The sequence below is a fragment of the Megalobrama amblycephala genome, linkage group LG5, assembly GCF_018812025.1.
Source record: "Megalobrama amblycephala isolate DHTTF-2021 linkage group LG5, ASM1881202v1, whole genome shotgun sequence".
Classification (NCBI taxonomy): domain Eukaryota; kingdom Metazoa; phylum Chordata; class Actinopteri; order Cypriniformes; family Xenocyprididae; genus Megalobrama; species Megalobrama amblycephala.
This window is the reverse complement of record NC_063048.1, coordinates 35,787,119-35,808,980: the sequence shown is the minus strand read 5'-3', so window position 1 is coordinate 35,808,980 and position 21,862 is coordinate 35,787,119. Positions and strand designations below refer to the sequence as shown.

Below are 21,862 nucleotides of genomic sequence, written 5' to 3'. Positions count from 1 at the left end.
AGTTTGAAAAGCAGCGTTTATTTGAAATAGAAATCTTGTCATTTTTGATCAATTTACTGCATCCTTGCTGAATAAAAATATGAGTTTCTTTCATTTTGAACAGTAGTGTATGTACTTCTGAGATGTTAATGAGCCATAATTCAAGGTTATCTCAGGTTCACATTCGTGAAGAAAGAAAAGGGGAACAAGGTCAGACTGTTCAGATGGATTTGATCCATATATTTTTTGGGGGTTAATCAAAAGCTCATGACATGAATAAAAAGACATATTGGTTTGATTTTTGAAAAGGAACATTTTATTTTGTTCTCTTACATTTTATTTTAGCTGTTCTTCAGTCTGATTGTGATTCTGGCGCTGGCAAACAGATCAGAGACACAATGACAAACACACTTTCGTGTCCTTGTGCAATTATATAAGCATGATTATGAAGCAGAGCAAAACATAAAAGAGAAGAACATTCTTTTTCATATTTCATGCCTGTTCAGTTCCCTCGCTTTGTCGTAAGAGCTCCGTCAGATCCGAGCTGGAGAGACACGGAGACGCGACCAGAGCCGAGATCATCCCGAGAGATGTTTCTGATGAAGAACCTGTAGGAGATCGCATGATTTCATCCTCACAATCCAGCAGCAGATTCCTCAGCTGATCGTCAGACAAACGAAACGACTGTCGAGAGAAGAACGGCAGTCGATCAGATCGGGAACTGGACAAGAAGATATATTCACAACAACACAAAAACACACCACAGAAGAGACCTCTTGGTCCAAAGTTAAAAGAGCCACTGGCTTCTTCACATTAAGAAAAAGGGTTCTTTGGGGAATCAAAAAACGGTTCTTTTATATTTTTAAGAGTCTAACAGTATCACAACGACGAGTTCACGACATTAGACACCAGACGAGCGTGACGAGACGGACTGTAGATCAATGATAAAGTGTTTTGACCCACAGAAGACCTTCACAAAGCCGAACAGACAGATGTGCGATCATGCCATCAGCCGGACGCTGTTTGAACGCGTTTACGGCTGTGAGCGTCTGGCCTGCAAACGCCTGCGGCTCAACGACGGCTGAACGAGACTCACAGACGCTTGTGAAATACTAGTGAACAGTGTGAAGGCCTCAGCTCCCGTTAAAAACCTTCTCTAATGTATTCTCATAGACACCAATGAGCCCAAAAGGATGTTCTTCAGTTCACGAATCAATCACTCGTGACCGATTCACGAATCACAACAGAGAATCACATGCAGTTTGGCTCTGTGTTTCATTCATTATCATCATTTCTGATCTTCACACACAATATTAAACTGGTGAAAGATCAGGTTAGTCATGCAGGTTTGACACCATGGTCCGTTTTTAGATTAGTGTGTGTGACGGGACTGATTCACCTGAAGCGTGATTCATGAAGCTGATGGTTGTTTCTGGAGTAAACTGGACACTGTTAGTTTCTCATCCAGAGACACTTAAAGGGATCACTGAAAGTCAATGGAGTTCAATGCTAACATCCTTCAAAATATCTTTTTTTTACCCAGAAGATAAAAGTCATTGAAGGACATGAGAGCGAGTGAATGATGACAGAATGATCTGATGGTCTCTCCTCCCTCTCACACGAAGGTTTCAGCAGTATAATAATCTCTTTCCTCCAGAGATCATTGAGATCATTTCTCAAACATCATCTATGATCTATATCACATTTTTGAGCTTGAGCACAAAAACATTGCTCATGTGAAGCTCAAAACAGTCATCATTATTGTGAAGTTGAGACAAAATACAGTGAAATACTGCAGTTCTCCTCATCATTAATCAGTCATTTACATCAAACAGTCTCCGCAAAGCTTTTAACGTCTCGTGCCTCTTCAAACTGTTGACAGAAACTCAGCGCTTCAGACTAAACATCTGAGAGAGAAGAAAAACCCTGCTCAACATGCTCTTCAACACTGACACTGAGAGAGAGAAAGAAAGAAAGAAAGAAAGAAAGAAAGAAAGAAAGAAAGAAAGAAAGAAAGAAAAAGAAATAAGGAATGAAAGACAGATAGAAAAGAAAGCTATAGATATGAGAATTTCTTGAAGTGTATTAGTAGTGAACACACAATTTTCCTCATGAGTCTGAATGAGTTGTATAAAATCGTAAACTGAGTCGTCTGAGTCTGAACGAGTCGTATGAACTCATAAACTGAGTCGTCTGAGCCTGAATGAGTCATATGAACTCACAAACTGAGTAATCTGAGTCTGAACGAGTCGTATGAACTCATAAACTGAGTCGTCTGAGTCTGAATGAGTCATATGAAGTCATGAACTGAGTCATGAGTCTGAATGAGTCGTATGAACTCATAACCTGAGTTGTTTGAGTCTGAATGAGTCATATGAACTCATAAACTGAGTCATCTGAGTCTGAATGAGTCGTATGAACTCATAACCTGAGCTGTTTGAGTCTGAATGAGTCATATGAAGTCATAAACTGAGTCACGAGTCTGAATGAGTCATATTAACTCACAAATTGAGTCATCTGAGTCTGAATGAGTCATATGAACTCATAAACTGAGTCATCTGAGTCTGAATGAGTCATATGAAGTCATAACCTGAGTTGTTTGAGTCTGAATGAGTCATATGAACTCACAAACTGAGTCATCTGAGTCTGAATGAGTCGAATGAACTCAAACTGAGTCATCCAAGTCTGAATGAGTCATATGAACTCATAAACTGAGTCATCTGAGTCTGAATGAGTCATATGAACTCAGAAACTGACTCGTCTGAGTCTGAATGAGTCATATGAACTCACAAACTGAGTCATGAGTCTGAATGAGTCATATGAACTCACAAACTGAGTCACCTGAGTCTGAATGAGTCATATGAACTCACAAACTGAGTCATCTGAGTCAGAATGAGTCATATGAACTCACAAACTGAGTCACCTGAGTCTGAATGAGTCATATGAACTCACAAACTGAGTCATCTGGGTCTGAATGAGTCATATGAACTCACAAACTGAGTCATCTGAGTCTGAATCAGTCATATGAACTCAGAAACTGAGTCTGAATGAGTCGTATGAACTCAAACTGAGTCATCTGAGTCTGAATGAGTCTTATGAAGTCATAACCTGAGTTGTTTGAGTCTGAATGAGTCATATGAATTCACAAACTGAGTCATGAGTCTGAATGAGTCGTATGAACTCAAACTGAGTCATCTGAGTCTGAATGAGTCTTATGAAGTCATAACCTGAGTTGTTTGAGTCTGAATGAGTCATATGAATTCACAAACTGAGTCATGAGTCTGAATGAGTCGTATGAACTCAAACTGAGTCATCTGAGTCTGAATGAGTCTTATGAAGTCATAACCTGAGTTGTTTGAGTCTGAATGAGTCATATGATTTCACAAACTGAGTCATGAGTCTGAATGAGTCATATGAATTCACAAACTGAGTCATCTGAGTCTGAATGAGTCATATGAACTCACAAACTGAGTCATCTGAGTCTGAATGAGTCGTATGAACTCAAACTGAGTCATCCAAGTCTGAATGAGTCATATGAACTCACAAACTGAGTCATCCGAGTCTGAATGAGTCATATGAACTCACAAACTGAGTCATCTGAGTCTGAATGAGTCATATGAACTCATAACCTGAGTTGTTTGAGTCTGAATGAGTCATATGAATTCACAAACTGAGTCATATGAGTCTGAATGAGTCATATGAATTCACAAACTGAGTCATCTGAGTCTGAATGAGTCATATGAACTCACAAACTGAGTCATCTGAGTCTGAATGAGTCGTATGAACTCAAACTGAGTCATCCGAGTCTGAATGAGTCATATGAACTCACAAACTGAGTCATCCGAGTCTGAATGAGTCATATGAACTCACAAACTGAGTCATCTGAGTCTGAATGAGTCATATGAACTCACAAACTGAGTCATCCGAGTCTGAATGAGTCATATGAACTCACAAACTGAGTCATCTGAGTCTGAATGAGTCATATGAACTCAGAAACTGAGTTGTTTGAGTCTGAATGAGTCATATGAACTCACAAACTGAGTCATCTGAGTCTGAATGAGTCATATGAACTCACAAACTGAGTCATCTGAGTCTGAATGAGTCATATGAACTCACAAACTGAGTCGTCTGAGTCTGAATGAGTCATATGAACTCAGAAACTGACTCGTCTGAGTCTGAATGAGTCATATGAACTCACAAACTGAGTCATCTGAGTCTGAATGAGTCATATGAACTCATAAACTGACTCGTCTGAATTCTGAACTCACACTGTTCTGCTGAGTCTCCTCCAGAAGCTGCAGCTCCTGCTGTATTTCATGCAGTCGTCTCTCTTCTTCTCGTCTCTGTCTCATGTCCCACAGGACTCGGCCTCCGGTGTTCTCCTCCAGACTCCCCTACAGCACAGTCACGAGAATTCATTTCTAGAGTAACATAGAATAAACTTAAAAACTGAAAACACCAAAGTTTCAGATTCGTAGGACATTTAGGACAGTAGTTTGAAGTGAAGTGAAGTTTGGGGTTGTTTTGATTACAGCGTCTCACACTGCAGGACAGTGACAGTCATCCAGTTGCTTATTTATTAAAATGCATAACTGATATTTAGATAATTTCCTGCCTGGCTCCTGTAATAACGACCTGCAGACGCTGATGTCTCTTTGATTGACATATTTCTTTATCTCCTCACGTTCTCACACTGCCGCTTCTGTTCTCTGTGATTCAGTGAAATGCACTGGTAGGTAAACTGAAAGTGCTCATGGGATCGAAAAGAAAAAGATGGATTCATGACCGCAGCTCATTCTCACACGCGTGTTTTCACGAAGCCTCCATTTACCAGCCCTCACAACCACTAAATACACGTTCGTTTTTGAAATGACGGGGGTATCCAGTATTCTCACGTGAGGAAAAACACTTATTTAGAATAGAACTGGAGTAAGCTGAAGCACTAAAATTACTCTAAAATTATTTAAAGACATATAGAATAGCAAAAAATTAACTACAATTAAACTGAAAACTAAAAGCCACTTCAAAATTGTAACAAAAGCCATAAAAGCATATAAACAATACTAAAATAAAGCAGATCTGTAAAAGAAGCTGCTGCACTGAAGACTGTAACGTTCAGCCTGGAAACTGGCGGCTCTCTAATGAAAACAGAGACCGAATGAGTCACACAGAGTCTGAAGGAGCTCTGGACGTTCGGTCGATGCCACGTGGAAGCAGGAACGGAGCCAGAGTTTCCCTGAGCACGAGAACTACTGCAGCTCCAACACGGATCAGACCTGGACTAACACACCAGAGCGGATTATCGGACACACGCTCCTCACACTCAAACCTGCAGATGAATCAAAGTTACACGAGTCGCTGCTGGCGTCTGTCAGTCCCGTCTCTGAACACATGATATGACACAACGGAGCACAACAACATCCTGGAGAAAAACACTGGCAGAACAAAACTCCGACGGTCATGAGCAGAGCCAAATATGACTCCAGTCCTGTTCTAGTAAACGCTCCATCGTCTCGGACCCACATTCACAGCTGCTATCAATCTCTGATGGGAACGCTGCTGCTTTCATTGATTAGACACGGTCTGCTGAGAGTCACGACCCATCACACTGCTATTACTGTTTAGTGCTTTTGTCTTGCTTTTCAGTACAAATATCTAAAACATTCTTAAATCAAGATAAAAGCAAAATGACTGAAGATATTACGTCTTGTTTTCTGAAAAATGCACCAAAATGAAGCGAGTAAAATAAGAACAAATATCTGCCAATGGGGTCAGAAAAATCAACTTAATTGAAAGGGAAAACTAGATTATTTTTCTGACCCCATTTCATGAGAAAAACTCTTGGATTAAATACTTCACAGACTTAGATCATATTATTCTACCCAAAAGCAATTCTAATAATGTTCTTAGCAAGAACGGACCAGCGCAAGGCAAGATGCTACAGATGAATCTGGATAAAATCACCAGTTAATCAATCACAGCATTGAAATGTTGAACAAATATGCAAATGAGGCATTCTCTAATTAAATATGCACTAGTTTGCATGCATCTCCAGAAACGTGAACATTGGATAAAGACAGGTTCAAAAGTCTTGGTTGATTTTGTTGATGTATTAAATGTTTTTACAGAGGAGAAGTTTGGATATCTCTTTGTATCACAACTCATTTTGAGAAAATGGCCTTCAGAGATGTCTATTTTTATCGTTTATTGGCTAAAAACTCAACCAAAAATAAAAGTTTTGTTTTAGGTTTAAGGTTTAAGGTTAAAACAAGAACAAATATGTGTCAATGGGTACGTAAAATAATCTTTTAAATATAAAAAAAAAAGGATAAAAATGAATAAACAGAGATAAAAGAAATTCGATTTTAATAAACAGATTAGAAATAAATAAATAAAAAGTAATAATAAAAATAAATAAAATTTTATTTTATTTAATCTAATTTTTATTATTTTATGTATTATTTGAATTTATTTTAATCTATTTTACAAATAAATAATACATATAATAGTACAGTTCTATGAGTAGAAAAATAAGCATTTTTTCAGACAACAAGACTCAATATCTTCAGTCATTTTGCTTGTATCTTGATTTATGCATGTTTAGATATTTGTGCTGGAAAACAAGACAGAAACACTGAGGAAGAACATCATTTTTTGCATTGAATACAAACACTAGCTTCTTCTTTTGAGTGTTTTCCTTCAGTTTGTGCTGCAAAAGTGAAAGGAAAGTTCATTGAGAAGCAGAACAGAGGAGAATCAGGATCAGGATCACCAGCTCTTTCCTCAAACCTCACGTTCACCTCTAAACATTCATGAAGTCACTGAACGCTGGAGCCAGGACGAGCGTCAACGGGAAAGAGTTTCAAACGACTCCCTGGACGAATAAGACGAGAAATGAAGCTCAATATTTCATTATTTACGACACTTCTTCAGCCTTGGCCTGATGAAGAATTGAGCTACTGTTACAGACGCTGTTTCATGAGCGCATTCACACCACACGCCAACATCTCACTGACTCATTTCAGATGCTCAAATCATTAGTTTAAATATTGGTCTAGTATGATTCAGATCAAACTGCTGTTTGTTACTGGATTATTCTTGTGTTAAACTGCTCCACAAACACCTTAAATGATCCGCAAAGTCATTTTGGACAAAAGATCTACTGAATGCAAAAAGCTGTACCTGAGACGGACAGTGTTCAGAACAGCGGCTCCGCACAGACAGGAAGTCCTGCACAGGAAGTAGCAGCTCCAGTCTGGAGTCGATGTGAAGGAGACTGTGGAGTTCAGAAGGTTCGGGACTGAAACCTTCACCGGCCGCCAGAGACGACGAGACCGCCTGAAAACCAGAAGAGCCGCGTTAGAGAAATTACTCACCCGACAATGAAAACGAATATAACCCAAACCCAAATTTTTACTGGATTTTTTTCCCAGCACAAATATCTAAACATTCTTACAACACTTAAGTACATTTTTGTCTTTTTCAGTTTTGTTTTTTTGACCATACTCATTGATCCCGTTCACTGCCATTATAAAGCCTGGATGCGTCAGGATATTTATTAATATAACTGCGATTGCGTTTGTCAGAAAGAAGAAAGTCATAAACACCTAGATGGCTTGAGGGTGAGTAAAGCTTGGGCTCATTTTCATTTCAAAATGAAGTAATCCTTTAATGCCAACTCCATAAATTTTGGCACAAGTGTGTATTTTAATTAGAATTTTAATATTTCACCCTCATTTCCTTTAATAAATCTATTTTACACTAGTAACACAAAATAGTTCCTCTCAGGAACTTGAGGACAAAAATGTCCCCATTGAAACCCACTAAAATGGCAATTTTTAATCCCAGGGCCATTTAACTATAAAATAATACTGCCTTTGTTAATAGGATTTCATTCTGTAGAATAGGGTTCAAAATTATTATTTTTTACTATTTTTACCAAATGATCCATTTTCTCAGGTTTGGCCTTGGAGTTTTGCTGGTATCTACTGTGGTAAATTTGGTACTGCGCCCAAACAAAATCTTACTGAAAGCTAATTTTTTAAGATATCAACCTCAAATTTGAAACACAACTTGATTAGATTTTTGGCTTTGATTTTTTAGCAAGTTTTGCATTTAACATGTTTTATAAAATATAAATTTCATATAAAAATTTGCTTAAAAATCATTTTCATAAACTGAAACCTCTGTAACTTTTTTTCGTTTCACTTTTTCAAAAAATTTTAAAACTTTTTTTACTTCTACAATAATCTTTAAAATTAGACCCAACTTAAGTCTGCACTCTACGGAAGAGGATTAGGGCCAAGCAATAATAATAAAATAAATCCATCTTGAGATTAAACTTGTTAAATTACGAGAAAAAACTCGTTAAATTTCGAGAAAAAAGTTGAGATAAAATGTTGAGAATAAAGTCATTAAATTACGAGAAAAAATTAGTTAAATTATGAGAACAAATTCGTTAAATTATGAGAAAAATGTCGTTAAATTTCGAGAAAAAAGTCGAGATAAAAGTTGAGAATAAACTCGTTAAATTATGAGAAAAAAGTCGAGATAAAATGTTGAGAATAAACTCGTTAAATTACGAGAAAAAACTCGTTAAATTTCGAGAAAAAGGTCGAGATAAAAAGTTGAGAATAAACTCGTTAAATTACGAGAAAACACTCGTTAAATTACGAATTTGTTCTCATAATTTAATGACGTTTTTCTTGTAATTTAATGACTTTTTTCTCGTAATTTAATGACTTTATTCTCATAATTTAATGAGTTGATTCTCAACATTTTATCTCGACTTTTTTTCTCGAAATTTAACCTTTTTTTTCTCGAAATTTAACAACTTTAATCTCGAGATGGTTTTATTTTTTTATTATTGCTTGGCCCTAATCCTCTTCCGTAGTACTCTCACGTTTCAAATTTTTTTACATTTTCCAAGTTTTTTGACACTAAGGACCTTAATTGATGCACAAGGGTTAAATCAAGATAAATTTACTGGAGAAGCCAAATGACTTTAGATATTAAGACTTGTTTTCTGAAAACAAGTGAATTTATGCCTAAAACAAAAACCAAATATCAGCCAGTGGGCTCAGAAATATAATCATAATTCAAAAGGAAAACAAGCGGAAATTCACATATCAGGAGGCTTTATATCGTTAAGCAACCTGCAGTTCAAAAGTTGCTGTTACCGATACAGCCTTTCTCAATACCATTTATTATCTGCTTTCAAAATCCGTCACAGATTTCTTGCTCTTTTTCAGAAGCGCTCACATGAAAATAAAGCCCAGCGGTTTTCCTGCACCTGGTATTTGCTTTTGGACGTCAAACAATCTTCTGATTGCTGCTCTCGTCGCTCGTCCAATGATCCCTTTAAAGCCAAATATCTAAGTCTTGACTAATATCCTTCTGTTTCCCAATGAGCAAATCTCCCATCAGGCCGAGCGAGCGGCGAGCGCTGAGGTCAGAGGTACGGCGAGGCTGAGGTAAGCTTTGTCTCGCTGCCCGCATGCAGTAAAACTGAAGGGTGATTAAAAATCTCAATATAATGACAGTGATCTCATACGAGCGTCAGATTACAACACTAACAGACGAATGCCACATGATGCAGGGAATAATCTTGATTTTTACAGGATTAAAGCTTGATTCACATGTCCAGGAGGAACAGAAGTGATCGCAGGACAGTCAAAGAAACGTTTGAACGTCTGTATTGAATGAAGTCACAAGACTTTTCCGCTGATCCTCTATGTTTACGACCAAAATAAAACATGAACAAAGACACCGAGAAAAAGTGCTGATTACTGGAGGTCGCAGAAAGTTTTCACAGAAAAGTCACATGACTGAAACAGATCATTAAATTGTTGAACATATGCAAAGAAGATGAAACCAATGATGATGATGTATTGATTGGCAAAATCAATGGAAGTTTTTTTTTTTAAAAAAGTCGTCAGCCGTCTCTATTGTGTCGTATATCTGAGTGAAACGCTTCGCAAACAAGAACAAATGTAGGGCGGGGCTTGATTTTGTCTGTGGGGAATTGATTGGATGGTTGTGGTTTGCTATTGGTGGATCTCATGTGAGTGACAGGTTGCCCCGCCCTCATTATCAGAGAAGAGATGCTGCAAGAGGAAGATATTCTGATTCAAGATTACGAGACACGTGATATTAGCTGCTTATTTCCATTCGCTCATTCCAGAACTGCAGCGAGGTAACGCCTGACAAAAGCCTCTTTGTTCAGCCATCAGAATCCATTCACGCAGTTCTGCCTCCTCTGGCACGGAGGACGCGTTTCAGGGCAGGAACAGGAAGGATCAGTCAAGCTCCAGCTTCAACTGCACATTTGTGGGCTAAACGTGCACATTATGAGAGTCGAGTCTCTCTTGCGGAGGAATGCGAGCAGCGGCGTCTGCCTTCCAGCTGTGTAGGGAACAAATATAGAAGAGACGCTTCTGTGCATTTACAGTTTCTGGCTTTGTTGTGCTGCGTTATATAAGACGTGTACATTGTGTGAATTGTTGTGTAAAGTTTATTCTGTCTAATGAAGTGTATTGATTGCAGAATAAATGGTTTGTGCTGTGTAAACTGTGTATCTTGCTGATCATTTCCAGTAATGATTGTATACGGTTGTATGTCAGGCTGTTGATACATTACACACCAATCAGTGTTTAGCTAGAAAAACAATCATCCAGCTCTGAACAAATAAGCCAATCTGATATCATACTTTAAAGTACCCATGAATTCTTGTTTTTTTATGGAATATTGCAGTATGATTTATCGCTGCACATCATCATTATTGTGTTAAATTCATGTTCTGGTAATCTTGAATCAGAATATCTTCCTCTTGCAGCATCTCTTCTCTTCTCTGATGATGAGGGCGGGGCAACCTGTCACTCACATGAGATCCACCAATAGCAAACCACAACCATCCAATCAAAATCAAGCCCCGCCCTACATTTGTTCTTGTTTGCGAAGCGTTTCACTCGGATATACGACACAATAAAGAGCGTAACATCCCTTTCATGACGACTTTAACAACTGACCAACATTAGCAGAGAGAAGCTTTATCTCTTATAACTGGAGGATCTGTGTGTTTGGAGATATTTAAACTGAAATCATCAGAAATTATCCTAAAATACAGTAAAACATTGTTCAGAGAGGATCTTTCCATAATCAGGCGAGAGCTGAACTGATCTGAATAATGACACTGTTGTCTCCAGTAGAGTTGCTTTACAGCCTAAAGGATTAGTTCACTTTCAAATTAAAATTTCCTGATAATTTACTCTCCTCCATGTCATCCAAGATGTTCATGTCTTTCTTTCTTCAGTGGAAAAGAAATCAAGGAAAACATTCCAGGATTTTTCTCCATATAGTGGACTTCACTGGGGTTCAACGGGTTGAAGGTCCAAATGTCAGTTTCAGTGCAGCTTCAAAGAGCTCTACATGATCCCAGACGAGGAATAAGAGTCTCATCTAGAGAAACCATCGGACATTTTCTAAAAAATTTTTTTAAATTTTATACATTTTAACCATAAATGCTCATTTGAATTTGAATTCCAGCAGTATTACTGCCCTCCTCAGGTCAAAGTTTGAACTAATTGTTATATACTTGCACTAGCATATTGAATATGGCAATTTAGTTCAAACTTTGACCTGTGGAGGGCAGTAATACACTTAGCAGCGTCTACACTGCTGGAATTCAAATAGAGAAGAAGAAGAGAGCTAGTTCAAGATGAGCATTTATGGTTAAAATGTATACAAATTTTAAAAAATTTTAGAAAATGAGCAATGGTTTCTTTAGATAAGACCCTTATTTCTCATCTGGGATCACTGTAAACTGTCATTTTGACCTTCAACCCGTTGAACCCCAGTGAAGTCCACTTTATGGAGAAAAATCCTGGAATGTTTTCCTTCATTTCTTTTCCACTGAAGAAAGAAAGACATGAACATCTTGACATGGAGGTGAGCAAATTATCAGGAAAATTTAATTAGAAAATGAACTAATCCTTTAAGTTGAATGTGTTTCATATTTGATGAAGTTTGCATCATTGATTCTGTTATTTTCCTCTTTATTACTGTGAAGCTGCTGTGAAACAGAAGTGTATAGCGATCAATCCTGTCTGTCTCTCTGTCTGGTAATCATTTTACTATTGAAGGGACATATTTCAGCCTGATACCGCTGTGAGCCTCAGTCTCTCAGGGTCAAAGAGTCAAACACACACAGAGAGACTTTAATCATGTCAGAAATGAGCTGCCGAGTCCAAATGACATCAAACATCTGCTGACCATCGACAACAAGCTCCTGCAATAACAGGACGTTTCCATCAGAAAAGCATCTGCGATCCTGTTCGGCTTCCACGTGTAATTACAGAAAAAGGTTTGCATAGGAAAGAAGGACGCTATAAATGTAGTGGCCAGTTCCTCCGGCGGTGAGATCAGAATCAGATAAGAAGAGCTCGTAAACACCAACCAACGAATGACTTAAAACACCAAAAACCTGACAAACGAATCAACACAGAACTATAGAAGCCACGGAATATAAAAAATATATATAAAACGCTGACGTATTTGCAAGAATAAAGTCAGGATTGTGAGATAAAAAGCAGCAATTTTTTTATTCCGTCATGTGGAAGAGAAGAGGATTTGTTTTCACGTGTTTATACACTTTTAGAAGATCCACTGATAAATTGTGACACAACATCTGATGTCAGTGACATCACTACGGTCACAACAGAGAAAATGACCCATTATATGAAGTTTAATATTGAGTGTTATTGATCACTAGTACTGACTGAATTAACACCACTAATGTGTGTGTGTGTGTGTGTGTGTACCTGAGGTTCAGCCAGTAGGTCACTATCGCTCTGTTCTTCCTCTAGATCTTTCAGTAGTTCCTCTATTCTCTCTCTCTCCTGCTGTGTGAGCAGAACCAGGTTCCCTGACGCTCCTACAAGCTGAACAACAACAAACACCATCAATCAAATAATCAAACATTTGCTTTTTGATCCAATCACTGCTAAACTGATGTTCAACTCCTGCAGTGCAATAAAATGATGTTCTTCCTCAGTGTTTCTGTCTTGTTTTCCAGCACAAATATCTAAACATGCATAAATCAAGATACATTTACTGGAGAAGAGAAATGACTGAAGAAAAGAAGAGAAACTGAAATGAGTTTCTGATTAAAACAAGAACAAATATCTGCCAGCGTGGTCAGAAAAATCTACTTCTTTGAATTTCGTTTATTTTTCTGACCCCATTGGCAAATATTTTTTAAGCATAAGTAAAAACACAAGTTTTAATCATAAACTCACTTAATTTTGATCAATTTTTCTTCTCATCTTGTCATGTTTCTTCTCTAATAAATGTGTCTTGATTTATGAATGTTTACATTTAATCATTTAGCAGATGCTTTAATCCAAAGAAACTTACAAATGAGAAGAACAGAAGCAATCAAATCAACAAAAGAGCTACAGTATGTAAGTGATGTGAGTCCAGTTAGTCTAGCACAATACACAGAGCAAAGGGTTTTTTAAATAGACCATATAGAACAGAAAGTGTTCATATTATTGGGTCAAGTGTTGTTGAAAAAGATGCATCTTTAGCCGTTTCTTGAAAATGGTCGGGTTGAGTTAGGCAGGTCGGTCCAGGTGAAGGTCAGAGAAAGTGATTTAGTGATGATGGCACCACAATGCAGAACAGCTTCCATCAGATCATCCGGCTGGAATGAGAGTAGAGTTGTGTGTCTTCAGCATAGCAGTGATAGGAAAAGCCATGATCCTGATGGACAGATCCTAGTGATGTCATGTAGATGGAGAACAGAAGCGGTCCCAGCACCGAGCCCTGAGGCACTCCAGTAGATAGATGTTGTGACTTAGAGACCTCACCCGTCTGAGACACCCTGAAGAACCTTCCTGAGAGGCAGTTCCTGAGATGCCCTTCATCATGAGGGTTGACTGGAGGATCTGATGAATAACTGGGTCAAAAGCAGGAGAGAGATCTAAAGAATGTTTAGATGTTTGTACTGGAAAACGACAAAAATACTGAGAAAGAACATAATTGTATGCAATGATGAAGCTGGAAGCTTTAGTAGAAAAACACAGAGCAGTTTTAATTGTACATTACAATTATTCCATTCAGTCCTGCTGTGAATGGATGTATGTGCATGTTTAAAATAGAAACGTGACTTCTGCTCTTTATTTTGGTTCACGTCTGTAGCTATGGAAGCTTGTTTCTGCCGTGGAATAAAAAATAAAAAAGGTCACTGCAACTCTTTATTTCACAATTCTGACTCTTTCTCAGAACTGTCAGATATAAACTCACAGTCGCAAGTTATAAAGTCAGAATCACGAGATATAAACACAATTCTGAGGAAAAAGTCAGAATTGTGAGATAAAAAGTCTTTTTTATTTCATGGCAGAAACAAGCTTCCATAATGAGCTCATCTATACGCTGAAATACAGTACAGTCCAAAAGTTTGGAACCACTAAGATTTTTAATGTTTTTAAAAGAAGTTTCGTCTGCTCACCAAGGCTACATTTATTTAATTAAAAATACAGTAAAAACAGTAATATTGTGAAATATTATTACAATTTAAAAATAACTGTTTTCTATTTGAATATATTTGACAAAGTAATTTATTCCTGTGATCAAAGCTGAATTTTCAGCATCGTTACTCCAGTCTTCAGTGTCACATGATCCTTCAGAAATCATTCTGATATGCTGATCTGCTGCTCAAGAAACATTTAATGTGTACAATTGTACAAAATATTTGTGTACAATATTTTTTTTCAGGATTATTTGATGAATAGAAAGTTCAAAAGAACAGTGTTTATCTGAAATCTAATCTTTTGTAACATTATAAATGTCTTTACTGCCACTTTTGATTGATTTAATGCATCCTTGCTGAATAAAAGTATTCATTTCTTTAATTTCTTTTCAAAAAAATAAAAATAAAAATTCTTACTGACCCCAAACTTTTGAACGGTAGTGTATAATGCTACAGAAGCTTTGTATTTCAGATAAATGCTGTTCTTTTGAACTTTCTATTCATCAAGGAATCCTGAAAAAAAAAGTACACAACTGTTTTCAACATTGAAAATATAAATCATAAATGTTTATTGAGCAGCAAATCAGCATATTAGAATGATTTCTGAAGGATCATGTGACACTGAAGACTGGAGTAATGATGCTGAAAATTCAGCTTTGCATCACAGGAATAAATTACTTTGTCAAATATATTCAAATAGTAAAACAGTTATTTTAAATTGTAATAATATTTCACAATATTACTGTTTTTTACTGTATTTTTAATTAAATAAATGTAGCCTTGGTGAGCAGACGAAACTTCTTTTAAAAACATTAAAAATCTTAGTGGTTCCAAACTTTTGGACTGTACTGTATGAATCAATAAACCTTTAGCAGATAATATACACATTTCACAGTTTTTCACTGGCGGGAAAACAGACCAAAACTATTGATGACATCATCTTGCACTCGGGTGGATTTCCGTCCAATCAAATGCTCTGCAGAATGAGAAAGCCCCTCCCCCTGAGACCACCTGTCAATATCACGCTCATGGCTGTGACGTCAACTAAAAGTTATTGGCTATTATTTTAAAAGCAAAGCCCTTCAATATGTCCCTTGCTTCAGTAAACACTACGACAACAAGGGTCTGAGGCATTTTAAAGCATTCCTTACCCACATGTTCAGTCACACGGCTGTAATCGGCCTGACGTGACCTCGACATACCTCAATATTTTTCTTGACGAAGTCTTGTCTGCGCTTGCTGCGAGCAGCTCTGCACCGTCTGCCGTCTGCAGTCTGATCCTCCATCACCTGCTGACCCACTTCAGCATGAGCGACACACTCAACCTGCGTGAGTTCTGTGGGAGTTCACACACACACACACACACACACACACACACACACACACACACACACACAGGTGATGGTGAAATGACTTCTTGGCATTTTAAGTTAAAGTGTAAACAACACACAGGAGTCAGATGAAGATCATTCATGACATCACAGCGCCCTCTAGTGTGACTTTCACAATAAAACAGAGATGAAAAGAAATACGTCCAGCTCAAATTTCACCCCAAAAATCACGAGGAAAAAAATACTTATTATTATTATTGCACAGGTTTAGAATGATGTTTCGGTCCTTTACCGTCCGTCTCGTGTCTCATGTTCTTCAGATCTAGAACTTCAGTTTCAAACACGGAGATGAAATCCACTTCTTCACAGTCCTGAGCTGAAGTGCATGAAGGGAAATAACATTTGATCATGTTTACATCTAAATCGTGATGCATAAATCTTTACCTTTACGTGTGTATTTGTGACTCACAGTTGTCGGGTGTCAGTGCCAGAAAGCGTCTGGTGTTTTCCATCTCATTGCTGCTCATCCTGAGACTCACAGCCTGTAACGTGTGTCAGAATTACCAAAGAATAAAGGCATCCGTATGAAGTTTCGATGTGTTCGGATGTAAAGACGGACCTGAAGCTCCTGCCAGAGTCTCTGGTGCTGCTCCATGCCCTTCTGTTTCACCTCTCTCTCTGCCGTCGCCTTGAGAGCCAGAATCCGGTCCAGTCTCTTCATCTTCCTTATGGCTTTTCCCAACTCTGGATCTTCATTTTCTTCGTCGGACTCTTCTGTGAAATAATCAGAAGAATGATTGATTAATAAAGAACAGCTGGTCTAAGCTGCATTATGCTGGTTTACCACCATGTTCTCAGAGATAAAAATGTTTAATTTATCAACAAAAAAAAAAAAAAAATTCTACACTGAAAAAAATTTGGTGCAGAAACAATTTTCAATCAGAAAGTAAATTTCACAAACAATTATAAACAAACATCATTGAGAAAAGAGAAATTTTGAAGTAGAAAAAAATAAATAGAATTTTCTTATAAAAATATTCACCTCCTCACTAAAGAACATCAAACCACAAAAAAATTAAAATGCAAAAAAAGTGCACTGTAAAAACAAAAACAAATCAAAGAACAAAGATGAAACATGAAATTTTGAAGTAGAAAAAAATTAATAGAATTTTCTTGTAAAAATGTTCATCCCCTTACTAAAGAACATCAAACCACAAAAAGAAAATGAAAAAAAAGCACTGTAAAAAATTATTTTTTAAAGAACAAAAATGAAACATGAAATTTTGAAGTAGAAAAAATGAAATAGTATTTTCCCTCTCAGTACAGACATTAAAACACACAAAAAGAAATAAAAAATGCAAAACAAACAAAAACACACCAAAAAAAGCACTGTACATTTTTTTTTTTACAGAATAACAATAGAAACATGAAATTTTGAAGCAGAACAAAAAATCTGAAGTAATATTTTCTTGTAAAAAAATTAAAAGGTTTTACAAGAAAATACTACAAAATTTCATGTTTAATCTTTAAATAATTTTTATAGTGCGCTCTTTTTTTCATTTTTAATTCTTTTTTTTGTGGTTTGGTGTTTAAAGAGCGGGTGAACATTTTTATAAAAGCTTATATACTTGTGTAAGAAATATCTGTTAGAAAAAGGAAACATTTTCATTTTAATTTATGTTTTATGTATCAATAAGAGTATTTTCTACACCGAAAACAAAATAGCTAGTAATTTAAAAAAAAAAAAAAAAATTACAAAGTTAAAAGTGAAATTTTGAAGTAGAAAAAAATTAAATAGTATTTTCTAGTAAAAATGTTCATCCTCTCAATAAACAACATCAAACCACAAAAAAAAGAAAAAAAAAAAAAAAAAAAAAATCACCAAATAGAGAACTGTAAAATTTAAAAAAACAAACAAAGATGAAACAAAAAATTTTGAAGCAGAAAAAAATCTTAATTTAACAAAACGTTTTACAAGAAAATACTACTTTAGTTTTTCTACTTAAAAAGTTCATGTTTAATCTTGGTAAAACAATTTTTTTAATTGCGCTCTTTGGCGATTTTTTCTTTTTCTTTCTTTTTTATTGTGGTGTGTTGGTGTTGAGAGAGACGGGTGAACATTTTTACAAAAGCTTATATACTTGGTAAGAATTATCATCTGCTAGAAAAAGGAAAAATTCCTCCATTTAGAAACATTTCATGTGATAAAATATATATTATATTTCCAGGCTTTATGGCAGCACATGCTGTTGTTGTCGATTCTCCAAAGCTTTGAATCTTTTCCCGGGACGATGGTGAAAACATACTGCATACTGACCTCTGACACGCACAAACACACACTGAATGCCATCAGAAGTTTACCGACAGCTTCAGTGTACTAGACTAATGATCGGAGCGGTCAGTTCCTCATTCTTCATGAGTGTTTTCTCTCGTTCACCTTGATCAGAGCTGTTTTCTGCCGTAAGGTCATGTGTGCTGCCCAGAACCTGTTTCAGGAGACAAACATCCGTCAGTTCAGATCAGATGTTCAGATGTTCCTCAGACAGCCGTGAAGCTCCACCTGTGTGTGCGTGAGGTCCGGCCTGAGCAGCTCCAGAGATCCGGGACGCTCTCCACTCCTTCTTCTGATCTCAGAACCGGACGCCGGCCGAGAAATATCATCCAGACGACCCTTTCTTATGTCCATACAGTCCACAGACACTGGAACATGATCATCACCACACAGCAGTTACATATTTACATTTACATTGTGTATGTAGAGCTGGAAACACTTTATATACAGATATATAGTTTACATTTAGTGATGAATGATGTACAGTCCAAATATAATGTAATATGAGCCAGTTTTTTCACTTGCTGTCACATTAAAGGGTTAGTTCACCCAAAAATGAAAATAATGTCATGAATTACTCACCCCTCATGTCGTTCCACACCCGTAAGACCTTCGTTCATCTTCAGAACACAAATTAAGATATTTTTGATGAAATCTGATGGCTCAGTGAGGCCTGCATAGCCAGCAATGACATTTCCTCTCTCAAGATCCATTAATGTACTAAAAACATATTTAAATCAGGTCATGTGAGTACAGTGGTTCAATATTAATATTATAAAGCCACGAAGAATATTTTTGGTGCGTCAAAAAAACAAAATAACGACTTATATAGTGATGGCCGATTTCAAAACACTGCTTCAGGAAGCTTCGGAGCGTTATGAATCTTTTGTGTCGAATCATGATTCGGATCGCGTGTCAAACTGCTGAAGTCACGTGACTTTGGTGCGCCGAACCGCTGATTCATAACGCTGATTCATAACGCTCTGAAGCTTCCTGAAGCAGTGTTTTGAAATCGGCCATCACTATATAAGTAGGGATGTGCCGAAAGAAGCTTTTGACACAGTGCTCTACTTCGCCATCTGGTGTTCAATAAAAATTCCTACACCTGTCATTCAGTTTTGTTAGTTGGGATGTCATTGTAAGGTTTATTTGTAGTTATATTTATTAACCATATATGTCATTAGAAAGATGGTGGTGCGTGTGTGTGCAGCGAAATTTCATTGCATTTTGCACAATACAATGACAATAAAGACTTTCTGTTTTTACTTGCATCAAACTTGTATCTTTTCACCTTCAAAACAGATTGTTTAATACGGCAAGACAAAGGCACAAATGCAAATGCAATTTTTTTATATTTTTATTCAAGAATATTATGTTTCACTGTGCTGGAGCTTAAGCGGCTCCTTACTAATCACGTCACCAGCTTTAGAAAATATTTGTTCGTTTGAGTCCGACGTGACGTGTCAGTGAGGTAACGATTCCGAAGCTTCATTTCCAAAGGTCACGTGACAGCCTAAGCAATTCCAAGCAATACTCCGGAACACTGTTTCAGGTCGTCGGAAACTCGAGACGTGTGTCGACACTGGGTATCGAATAGTGATGGGCAGAGCGAGGCTTTGTGAAACACTAAAGCAGTTGAAGCAAACGTGCCGTAATGTGTCAAGGCTTCGACACAATCTGACACTCGTCTCCATGGTGACCCCTAGTGGTCAGAACAGTGTAAATGCAATAAAACTCAGGCCAAACATGCATTAAAAATACCCTTTTACAAATGCATTGCAAAAGTTTAATTGAAAGTAAAATCAATCAAATGCAATTAACTAATCATCTAATAAAATTAAATATAGTGTGTCTGTAAAATATGTGTTCTTTTATCAATTATCAAGGCTTGTTTCTCTGTTCCATGGCTCAATAATAATGTTCCACAGGCCAATAAGAGATTAATAACTACCATTATTCATTTTAATTATTCTAATGTCTAATTAAAACATCTACAAATGTATAAAACTGATCAGAGATCAGGTAAAGCCCTATAGACACTTGTTCAATAGTTCTCATTGAATCTGCATGATTTACAGGTTCACTTTATCAACCGGTGAACCACTGAAATTTCGAACTGTTTCGAAACAGTGATGACTTAATGAAGCCTCGTTTATTGAGATCACGTGACTTTGGCAGTTTGACACACGCTCTGAATCATGATTCGACACAAAAGATTCATAACGCTCCGAAGCTTCCTGAAGCAGTGTTTTGAAATCGGCCATCACTATATAAGTCGTTATTTTGTTTTTTTGGCGCACCAAAAATATTCTTGTGGCTTTATAATATTAATATTGAACCACTGTACTCACATGAACTGATTTAAATATGTTTTTAGTACATTAATGGATCTTGAGAGAGGAAATGTCATTGCTGGCTATGCAGGCCTCACTGAGCCATCAGATTTCATCAAAAATATCTTAATTTGTGTTCTGAAGATGAACGAAGGTCTTACGGGTGTGGAACGACATGAGGGTGAGTAATTAATGACATTATTTTCATTTTTGGGTGAACTAACCCTTTAATGTTTCATACTTTTACTTATGGTGTGATTGACAGTCAACACTTCAAACCTTGATCAGTGAGCAGCTTCTTCTTCTCATGCCAATCATCTGGATCCTGAACAGACCAATGACAGCAGACTGAGTGTGTGTGTGTGTCATACACTGACTGTCTGTGTGTGTGTGTGTGTGTGTGTGTGTGTGTGTGTGTGTCATACACTGACTGATTGTGTGTGTGTGTGTGTGTGTGTGTGTGTCATACACTGACTGATTGTGTGTGTGTGTGTGTGTGTGTGTGTGTGTGTCATACACTGACTGATTTTGTGTGTGTGTGTGTGTGTGTGTGTGTGTGTGTGTGTCATACACTGACTGATTGTGTGTGTGTGTGTGTGTGTGTGTGTGTGTGTGTGTGTGTGTGTGTCATACACTGACTGATTGTGTGTGTGTGTGTGTGTGTGTGTGTGTGTGTGTCATACACTGACTGATTGTGTGTGTGTGTGTGTGTGTGTGTGTGTGTGTGTGTCATACACTGACTGATTGTGTGTGTGTGTGTGTGTGTGTGTGTGTGTGTTTAAGTGTTTCCTCACCGTCGAGCTGATGAACTCCAGACGAGCCTCAGAAATCTCCATATCATCCTAAAACACATTTACAGCATTAGAAGTGTTAATCATGTGTCAGCGCAGTCAAATATGATCAAACTATCAGAACATGTCGATTTATTCGTTCAGCTTCAGTCACAATCATATTATATTGAAGTAAATCAGTCTCTCACTGCGAACCTCTCGCGGGTTTCCGTTTGTTTACTCTCTGTATCCAGGGACGCCAGATCTCCCGGATGTAGAAACTACACAAATTCAACCCGAACCCATTTTAGAATAAAAACTGCATTTTAATTCCATAAAGTGAATACGAATTTTCTAAGTGAAACTGCGATTTTGTTCTGAAAAAAATAAAATAAAAGGTTTTTGCAACAACCTTCCACTCACCGTTGCAGACTGACGCCACAAGAGCGCGCCAAACTACAGCGCGTGCACGGCACTAGGCGCGTCACTCAAATGTACTTTTAGTCATTTTAAAACAAAAATAAAATAGGTCACTACCTTCGTACTTTAACAGAAGCGAGAAATGACAAAAAAATTAAATAAATAAA

The 21,862-nt window shown here is 37.2% G+C and overlaps 1 protein-coding gene across 1 annotated transcript; it reads right to left on the bottom strand.

Annotated features, from left to right (window-relative positions):
• Positions 1-272: 272 nt before the first annotated feature.
• On the bottom strand, positions 273-21,711 carry fsip1 (fibrous sheath interacting protein 1). Its single transcript, XM_048192076.1, has 14 exons — positions 21,688-21,711; positions 21,485-21,556; positions 21,300-21,347; positions 20,785-20,830; positions 18,401-18,540; positions 18,278-18,326; positions 16,460-16,614; positions 16,310-16,382; positions 16,133-16,216; positions 15,712-15,845; positions 12,798-12,917; positions 7,162-7,317; positions 4,248-4,373; positions 273-663 (listed from the first exon to the last, which is right to left on the bottom strand). The coding sequence occupies exons 3-14, from the start codon at positions 21,339-21,341 to the stop codon at positions 472-474; spliced, it is 1,317 nt and encodes a 438-aa protein (XP_048048033.1). The 5' UTR covers positions 21,342-21,347; positions 21,485-21,556; positions 21,688-21,711; the 3' UTR covers positions 273-471.
• Positions 21,712-21,862: the final 151 nt, after the last annotated feature.